This window comes from Elaeis guineensis, chromosome 11 (genome assembly GCF_000442705.2).
Source record: "Elaeis guineensis isolate ETL-2024a chromosome 11, EG11, whole genome shotgun sequence".
Lineage (NCBI taxonomy): Eukaryota > Viridiplantae > Streptophyta > Magnoliopsida > Arecales > Arecaceae > Elaeis > Elaeis guineensis.
The window spans coordinates 113,577,656-113,587,728 of NC_026003.2; the positions used below are offsets into that span (position 1 = coordinate 113,577,656).

At 37.2% G+C, this 10,073-nt stretch overlaps 1 protein-coding gene across 4 annotated transcripts; it reads right to left on the reverse strand.

Moving 5' to 3' along the window:
- Positions 1-1,919: 1,919 nt before the first annotated feature.
- On the reverse strand, positions 1,920-9,699 carry LOC105054352 (kinesin-like protein KIN-14E). Of its 4 annotated transcripts, XM_073245941.1 has the most exons (21): positions 9,567-9,693; positions 9,138-9,473; positions 7,984-8,282; positions 7,714-7,885; positions 7,559-7,629; positions 7,285-7,465; positions 7,094-7,203; positions 6,878-6,977; positions 6,713-6,799; positions 6,411-6,587; positions 5,286-5,559; positions 5,029-5,190; positions 4,719-4,934; positions 4,383-4,420; positions 4,087-4,250; positions 3,838-3,963; positions 3,620-3,745; positions 3,462-3,527; positions 3,303-3,368; positions 3,160-3,222; positions 1,920-2,639 (listed from the first exon to the last, which is right to left on the reverse strand). In XM_073245941.1, the coding sequence occupies exons 2-21, from the start codon at positions 9,358-9,360 to the stop codon at positions 2,169-2,171; spliced, it is 3,192 nt and encodes a 1,063-aa protein (XP_073102042.1). In that variant the 5' UTR covers positions 9,361-9,473; positions 9,567-9,693; the 3' UTR covers positions 1,920-2,168. The 4 variants fall into 4 exon arrangements, with proteins under 4 accessions (XP_073102042.1, XP_073102043.1, XP_073102041.1 ...); XM_073245942.1 differs by having other exon boundaries at positions 3,303-3,365; positions 9,138-9,699; XM_073245940.1 differs by having other exon boundaries at positions 9,138-9,699.
- Positions 9,700-10,073: the final 374 nt, after the last annotated feature.

Below are 10,073 nucleotides of genomic sequence, written 5' to 3' on the forward strand. Positions count from 1 at the left end.
TACAACGGTGATCCTCGTATGGTTGATGAATGTGTTGGCTTCCTAGGTCTACAGAAAAATTATATCTTCGCATGGTGTTATGTTATCACCCTCTAATATTATTTGTTGGTCTCCTTCTGAACCAAACTGGATTAAATTGAACTTTGATGGCTCCTACAGGGCAAATGGATGTAATATTGGTTCGGATCCGAGATAGCTATGGATCCATAACGGCTGATGGGGTCGATCCCGTGTTCAGAGAATAGGGAGAATGGGAATGATTAAAGTAGAAGGAATAAAGGCAGCAAGGAGACTGACTTATGGGTGGAAGGTGACTTGGCAACAACTTAGTGGCTCAATCAAAGGCCTAATTATAACCATCCATACATCTTGGCAACAGCTACTTGTAAGAGGGAATTTGCACTTTAAAGTACCGAATTTTTTTTTATTTTTTTAATGAAACAGATGGCTTATAGCCACACAGCCAACATAATTAGAAAACAAAATATCTTTAAATTGGGGAGGTGAATCTGTGCGCCCCATCCAAGCACCTAAGTGGCTATGTCATGACTGATGCTGCTTATAATTTTCCACAACAAAACCCATGCATGTTTTGGGCAATATATGGTCAACTATTACAAAAAATTAAGAAAGCTCAGCTACTATGCTCACGAATCAAATTTAATTAGAAGAACGGGAAAGAAGGAATTTAAACCTGCACTGTACAGTCTTCAAAGGTGACTTCCTACCGGTGTCTTACTATTTTATTTTTTTGATTCCCATAGGTGTATTTATTCTATATTGGTTTAATAAAATCCTATCTATCCAGAAATTTTTTTTTTTTTTAAAAAAAAGTTGACTCTAGCAGCATCGTGCATGCAAATTCCTGAGCCTGTTAAATAGAGCCATGAACGTAACATTAGAGTTGTAATGTACACAGATGATAGACTACATTGATAACCTAAGATTTTCTTAGGTGAGCAGTTTGCACAGCAAAATACTGCACCATGCTCAATGGCCATCATTAGAAAATGGATGGCTCTTAACAACGATTGGCCATACATGGCATGTCAGTTCATCTTGTATGATAGCCATCCATCTTCTGAAGATAGCCATCAAGCATGATTCAGCATTCTACTCACTGATGGCTTACGCTGGATGTACAGACGGTGGCTTTAAGCATATGAACTGCATGTGCACTCGTCCAGTTATTGATCTAATGTAATACACAATGAACCAGCTCGGTTCATTGTCAACTTCAAGTGAAGAGTACATTTTAGCAGGCAAGCTTCTGCGTAAACAAAACTCCCAAACATTTTGATGGCAGTATACTATTGGTTTGAATAGAGGAAGGATGTAACTAGCAACAAAATGACTTGCAGGGATGATATAGGAACACATACATGAACAAATGAAACACATAAAAATTTAAATATCAAACTAGCATAAAAGAGGAATATGTAGGATCAACTTTCAACAAGAGCTAAGAACACTATCAAAAGAATACATGCAAATCTGCAGCTTGTTAGGCATGGAAAATTATTTTTTTCCCTTAAGTAAATAGGCATACAAAATTTTTCCCAGCTATTAGTAATATATAGCTACCTATGTGCTGCTATAGTTTAAATGGTCACTGCTTTTTTTTGCAACTAATGAAGTAAACATGATAGAAACCTATACTTTCATGAATGTACAAATACTCGGCATCTCACAAATGAAGAAATCATTAAAGCCTCTGAAATTTATAAACCTCCTCACCAAATTTAAAGAATGACGCATTCTTTTACATTAATTCACACAACTTTTAAGGCCGATGCTTACTGCTGAATCTAAGAGATTAAAGTTGTTCCGAAAGTATATATGAATTGGTGAGGTGCTGAGAAGTGCAACTAAAAGCATCCCATGAAAATCAAGACATTAAAGTTTTGCAGATACTCTGCAATGCAGTTTTATTCAAGATATACATCAAAAACATATTATATCAAACTGACAGCATCAACAGGTTTGAAAAAATATATATACATATTTTTCACAGTAAGCTTGTTCTTTAGTGATACAGCCAATATACTTGGGTTAGACCAGAAAATACCATCATACATTTCCAAGCGAATTGAGTCTCAAATTTAAACCACCAATCTATGAAGTGCTATTTAAGAACAAGTATACAGATTATCCAATTCCTTTGCAGATTATCTGGTCCACACTTTTATCTTGTCTTTCTCCAGGTTATTTCTGCTATGCGGAAACACCTTTTGAGTAGCAACCACCTTTCTAGTCAGCCTTCCAAATGCCTTGGCTGGATCTATTTTCCTAACCTTGCCCAATTCACTTGGTTGTACCCTTTTCTCTACTATGGTTGTTGGCGTTGTAATATTGTTTTCAGATTTCCCAACCATCGCATTTCTGAGTTCTCTTTTCCGTTTGATCTCATGAAGAGGGTCAGCTCCTCGTAACAAAATGGAACCCGGACCAGTCAGTGGCTTGTTAATAGAGTTTGAGCTTCTTAGAATCTGAGGGTCTGTTTCACTCGTTGATTCATCCCTCGAAAATGCTTTCCCTTCAGTTGGTGTTGCAAATTTGAGAGCATCATTAGAGTGCAACAATGACATAGATTTTGACTGATCTCTTTCTTCTCTTAGCTTGCTTTCAAGCTCCTTGACCTGAGAATTGAAGAGAACATATCAGTTACCACCACTACTATTCTTTGTGTGAGGACTCATGCAGATGTGTCTTTAATCCCACATCGGCTATATACTGGGTAGATCTTGAGTATTTATATAGGCCAAGAAATTCAAAAAATACCTTTCGATTAGTCTTTTTGGGTGAGATCCTGAGTTGTAACAAATAGTATCAAAGAGGATGTGGCCCCCATGGCCTATGTAGACTAGGGGACACTATCCTATTGGGGCTGATCACCATGCTTGTGATTAGATTTGAATGGATTTGGACCTGTAGTTTGATAAGGATGCCAGGGCTTAAATGGGGGTATGTGAGGACCCATGCGGTCGTGTATTTAGGCACACATCAGCTATATATTGGGTAAATCCTGGATACTCATATAGGGACAATGAACCCAAATAATACTTTTTGGCTAGCTTTTTTGGATGAGGTACTAGGTTGTTAGACTTTGATTATATTAAAGAAAGAATGGATCACTTCCTGCTGCAAAATGCCAACTACCTTTTGTTCAAGCATCAGCTCAGATTGCAGTCTCTCCTTTAGTTTGTATTCAAGTTCCTTAACCTGCACAGCATGCTAAAAATATCAGCCACAGTAACTTGGTACCAGAATAATTGGACCATGTGCATCTGGTTGACTAGTACCTTTTGTACAGGTACTGATTCAGAGCATAGTTTTTCTTTAAGCTTGCACTCCAGCTCCTTAACCTGCTGAAACATTTAATATAAAAGCACCTGAACTAATTATTACTGCTATTTTCATTCACAGATAATACACAAAGCAGTATTGTTTGTTGCTGGAACCTTTTGCTGAAGAATCATAGATTCAAAGTGTTGTTGATCAGTCAATTTGTATTCCAACTCTTTTACCTGAAACAAAAAATAATATAGTTGAATTTGTTTATTGAAACTGCAGTCTTTTAGTTGGAAAAACACAATGACCTTATGTGATCAAACTATACCTTTTGCTGAAGCGTGATGCATGCTTCTTCTTTCCCCTTCAATTTTTCTGAAAGTTGCCAATATTGCTTTTCTGATAAGTTTTGAGACTCTGCCTTCGACTCAAGTTGGCTTTCAAGCTCTTTGTTCTTCAAGAAAATAGGATACAGAAATTGCAGATTTTACTAAGAGCAATTAATTAAAAAAAAAATCAGATGTTTTCATAAATAATATGCAATACCTTTTCTTGCAAATTTCTGCAGAGCTGTTCTTTTCCTCTCAGTTTATTCTCTAAGTTTTGGCAGTGTTCTTCTAGCTTCTGCAAGGACTCGTCTTTAATTCTGGATTCTTGTCTTACTTTATCAAGCTTCAAGATAAATTATAAGAAGGAAAGAAACAATTGGGTCAGCTAGGCGACTGACGCTGAACATTAATGCATAATATAAACAAAAAACATTGTAAGCCAGCTTATAAGCTCCTCCATACTCACCATCTGTTTCATCTTTTGAAGCTCTCCTGTGTCAACCTGCTTCCTTGCAGGACCCAACTCTATATTTCTGACTCGACTTGCAAAGTTCAATGAACTGAGAGTTTCACCCAAGTCATTATTTGAGGGGCCGATTTGCACAAACATTAAAGCTTTCGACTCACCGCCTGCTTATATAAAAAGGAAAACAAGGTTAGGTAAAGAATTCAATGGAAAAACAAAAGCCTCAATGAAATTTTGTTAACAAGGGCAGATATCTGAAAATAAACTGAATGTTTATACATGAATCAGTGACATACTTAATGAATCTTGCAGCAAATGTGTCAGCTTGGAATTCCTGAATGAATCATAAATTTTGTTAATTTGACAGCAAAATAATAAAGTAATTTACATAGGATTTTGCAAGTCATTTTTTATTCTATTGGACATCATGCCCTACCTTCAAATAAATGAATGTAGTGTACACATGTAAAAATAATCAGTGGGAAGAGGCATATAATGGTCCATTGAAGTCCAAAATGTACCAGTTTTGCCAGAAAAAGAATCTATTTTTGTAGGAAATGAAAAAAGTGTATTTCTCTTGCAAAATTCCCATTATGCCTCCTATAGATTGTCATGCAGTAAAGCTTCAAAACCTGTATGGAATGTGACTGCTTTTGGTTGCAAGAGCAGACATGACATCTCCAAGGGCTGAAAGTGATCTATTAATGTTCTGAGCTTCCTTAAGCCTCTCCCCCTGCACATCTGTCTTTGCCAACCTCTCACTTCCTGCCAAATCTATGAGCCACAGCTTGCTTTTTGTGGACTCTCCATTCATGATATTTCTTGCTCTCACCGTTATGCAAAGCATGCTGAAGGCATGGAGGATGACAATCATGAGAGTATATAAATATAACATCATCAAAATAACATTCACACAATAACAAAGAATGCCAGGATACTGACCAGTGGGATCGACTACTGTGCTCATTCACATTATTAGATCCAACAGCTCTGGCATTACTTCCAGCTTGCAATACATCCCAAACTTGCTTTATGTTCTCTACTTTGGACTCCACTATCCCTGGCACATGATGAAATCCTTCAGCTGCCTGTCTTACCTCCAGCCTGATAGACGAGACGAGCAGAACTTCATTACACTAATACAAGAAACAAATATTTTCTTCTTGGAGAAAAAGAAAATTATAAGGAATGAATTATACTTCTTTGTTGATGGGAACGTTGCCAGTAAGTCTCTGATCTGCTCATTGTACACCTCAAGAACACTGACTGCTATGTCATAGTTAAACGTCTCCTTCCTCTCTGCAGCAATTTTAAACAATTCCTCCAAAGTTCTGTAATTCACTCCTCTGTTCTGCTCATTACCCTCCATTGTGAAAGTCTTTCCTGTTCCAGTCTGCCCGTATGCAAATATGCACACATTGTAACCATCCAAGACTGATGTAACCAATGGTGATGCATCCGCATAAACCTCAGCTGCTCATCAGTGATGATAAGGAGTTAATTGAATACAGTATGAATAGAGCCTAATGATACATCTATTTGTTTTGATACAATTACAGAAAGGATGACTTTGTACTAGTTTCCTTACTAACATGCTCTTTAAGTTGTTCAGATAACAGGATGCTACAGAGCTTGTGGGATGATAAAATTTTCTGTTATACAGTCTTTATGTATGTGGAAGCAAATCAATAAAGTGGTGGTGTAAGGGAATATTGGAGAAATTTAGTCATCTTTTCATCTGTGTACAAGTGCATGTAATTAAAGCATCAATAAGATAACATGAGGATAACAGATTGGTTTTATCAATGTAAAAGGAATATCTCCTGAATCTAATTAAGAATATCCTGTAAAAGCAACACATTCAGTGCTATAATGGAAACTAGCCACTGGTTACTAAATGCTTTTCAATTTCATTTTTTGAAGTGAACTATAGCTTAAATTGCAAATTTTTCATCATAATCTATTCATATTATGGGCTCAACTTTGTCCTAGGTTGTCCAGGATCCACAATTTACAAAGCACCATTTTATATATCAAGCAATACTAATCTACTTTGGTCATCCTTTAGTTTAGGCTCACCTTTACTGAAGGTTGTAATGGCCCTCACATGCATTATTAAGATTTGTATTCATTGATAAGTTGTTGCTTGACCATCCTTTGGTATTCAGACCATCAAATTTAAGGTGCTTTTCAGAATGGATCGTCCAATTAATCAACAATAGGCTACCTTGGTCATCCTTACGTAAATGTTCACCTTAGGACAGAAGGTCGCAAAGACCCTAATATGCACCATAAAAACTTTGCATAACCTGACAAGCAGTTACCTTGACCATCCTTTGGTGTATAAACTCTGTCAAATTTAAAAATCTTTTTGGTAGATTCACCAGTCATGATCCCAATATCACCCTCCTTTGCTGCATCAAAGTCTACTATGGTTGTGCAACCAGATAAAACCTCCTCCTTAGTTAAGGGACGACACCTACAAAACACCCTGATGTTCCCTGAAGTAATAAATGTGATAAAGCTTGGATTAGACTTCTGTAGTCAAGTGATCTCAATACAACATTTAAGAGAGAGAGAGAGAGAGAGAGAGAGAGAGAGAGAGAGAGAGCGATAGAAAACACACCTTTTGTCTCTTGGACTTGATTATATAATTTCTTTCTCTTGGCTATCTCTTCACTATACTTTATTTTAAGATCTTCACACTGTGTAACTGCAAGCATAAAGCTATGAAAACCTCATGGTAAATGGATTTTAAGCATCTTATTGAGTTTACTGCAATTGAACATACCTAAGGTCTGAACAGCAATGATCATCTTATTCAAGTCAGGTGTTGAATTGGCACATTCATGTGCCTCGATAGCAAGCTGGGATTGCTCTTGTTTCATTGCCTGAGATAAAAAGAAAATGATAAAATAAAGGTTTATTGATGACCAGATTCCCTTATAAATTAAAACCATCTTTGATTGTGCAAGCTTCATGCACGTTTACAGGATATAGTGCATACCTTAATTTTTTCTTCCAAATTAGAGAGAGCAGCAAACCACGACTTCTTATCATGTTCATACCTTTCAGAAACATCTCTCAATTTGCCCGTTTGTTTTCCAACAGCTTGTTCTATGAGCATAAAAATAATATGTAAAGACAAAGTTGACCAGACATAAAAGAATACCATTCTAGTCGGATCAAATTGCTTACCTAGAGTATCAGTTTGGAAGAGCCTATTGTCAAGCTCCATTCTTAGCCTTTCCAGCTGTTCATTTGTAGCTGTTAGAGACATCCATGCTTCATAGCATTCATCAGATTTTAATTTGTATTGACTAGTCAGCTCGTGTATTTTCTTCTCATACTTGGCAATATATTTACTTCGAGCTCTAGTCTGCAGGATGGACAATGAGGCAAAATAAACCAATGCAACAATCTATTCTAATGCAAAATTTCAAGATTCCAGTCTAAATTTTTTGATCCTGACCTGAGTTGGAGAAACTTCTATCTCAGCAGCACATTTGTTACATATCAGATGCTCAGGTTTCACCAAAGGTGCTGCATTAAATTCCAAAGAAATTCAAATTACTTCTAGTCCAACCATAGAGGACTCATAGATTAGATGATCACTACAATATTTACCTGACAATTTGGGTGCTTTTCTAATGCAAATCCCACTAACAGTTGGAGTCCCACTAATTCCTTCAAATCTTATGACAATAACTCCATTATCCAGCACAGGGACTCTGACATCAACTAGCTGCAGTGGCTTATTAGCTCCAACAACTGCATATACATCAAGTTCAGATAGTATCTGCAATGCTTACATGGAAAGAGACTTTCAGAAACCTCCACAAATGGTTATCTAGATCCCAATAAAAAAGATCAATAAACAAAAATTTGTCTCCTTGCCTTCTCTTCTTGCATGGAAACATCAAACAGCCTAATTCCTTTAGGTCCATATGTGTTAACTATCTCTGCAAAGTGCAGATCTACAAAATAGTCTCCAGGTGCAAGACCTTCAAACTTGTAGCAGAAATTTCCATAACGTGCAGACTGATACAGAGATGGGTAATCACCCCCTTCAACTATCGGCTCATTGGTTTTTATTACATCTCCGCCTCGAAAATAAGAGTCACCCAGAAAATTTATATGGGAATCTCGTCCTTCTATTGGAGAGCCACCAGAATTCACAAACATTACAACATCATCTGCCTCAACAAAAATGTAAAAAAAAAAAGAAAAAAAGAAAAAAGGAACAGAAGGGTTACAACCAATGCCTACCGTGCGACAGAAGAGAACAATAGCTCAAACTCAGAACCTTCAGATCAAGAATGCTATAAAAATATTATGGCAAACGAGACATCAAATTTTACAGTTCTCATACGGACATACATAACCGAATCTAGAAGATAAGAGACTCAATTCAATTTAATTCGTTCTAAATAAGTGGAAAAAAAATCTAACAAGAGCTCAAAGTTTATGATTCAAATCACTTTGGAAGATAAATAAATGCAAAACTCGAAGACAAAACAAACATCAGGTTCTAGATGTCGAATTCCAGCCCTAATAGATAGCATTTCTTGAAGTTTAAGGGCTCAATTTGATTAATCAACAAAAAATAACACAAGAAATATCAATCAGAGAAGACAAAATCTGAAGATATACGACTCAAACTACTTCAACTGTTAGACTAAAAAATGCCAAGAAAACAGAAAAATTGAAGCCCTGATTATGGAAATCCAGCCCTAAAGCTTAGCAATTCGAAAGACAAGGCATTCATGTCCCGTCAGAAAGATAGCAACCAATAATCCAATTCGATCTAAGAATTGAAAACACCATTTTGTGCAGATATAAGCCTTCATACTTCTTGCGAAATTACAAGTCCAACCCTAATAATTTTCAGCTGAAAAAACAAAAAAATTAGATACCGTAGGAACCAATTAAGAGATCAACAAGAAACAAAGTCTGAAGGAGACATCTACCAGCTCCAAGATCTGAGTGCCTTCGTAGTATTTCATCCGAGTAGACAGCAAAAGCAAAAGAAAGAGTAAGAAGAAACTAACCTCGGCAATCCATCTCCCTAAGCCCGCACTGGACTAGCCTCGACCCAGAAACCAAGATCATCGAATCAAAAGAATCATCGGCGGTGACGCCCATCGTCGAATCGGCGTCAACTACGGGAGACTTCTCTGAATTTTTCGTCCAGAAAGACGGGCTCAAAACACCGGAATCTAGGGTTACGGTTTCCCGGTATGGGCAGAAAGCGCTCTGCTGGCTCCCTTCCATGGGATCCGATATTCTCAGCTGAAAAATTTTCAGAGATCTCTGAAATCTTGGAACGGGGAGATTGAGACAGGGAGCCGATAAGAGTTTCCTTCCTAACTTTTCTTTGCTTGGAGCTTGAAAGGTTCAAATTCGAAAATAATACGACCGTTGGAAGCACTCGATTGCTGCATCAATGCATTGTTCCAGGGAATTTAATAAATGTTTACCTTAATTGAGAGGCCAATCTCAACCGTCCATTCCGTGAACTCTTCTGGATGGAAGCCTAGATTGGGAAGGGTATAAAGCCGTGCCCACGCTCGGAGAACCTTTCGGTGGGGTGCTTACCGTGCTTCCTCCCAACCGTGGAATTACCACGGACTTAATAGTTTCCAGCCCGGGCAGCGCAACAGTGGAAAATATTTCCCTTACATCACATCTCAGGTAATCATATGATCCAATTATCCGAGGACATGTGGCTTAAATTTGAGAAACTATATCCTGCACCACGTGCGCATCGTAGGAATAAAATGAATAAAATGAATAAAATGAGACTAATTGTTTGGGACAGCAATCTGAAATGAATGATGAATGAGATCTAAAGAAATTAAGATGATTGACATAATACACGACCATCAAATTCATCAGATGCAAAATATAATTTCTCATCTCCTGATAGGATGGTTGTGCAACTCTTAAAGTTCGCCTTGTAGTTTACCACAAAAAAAAAAAAAAAA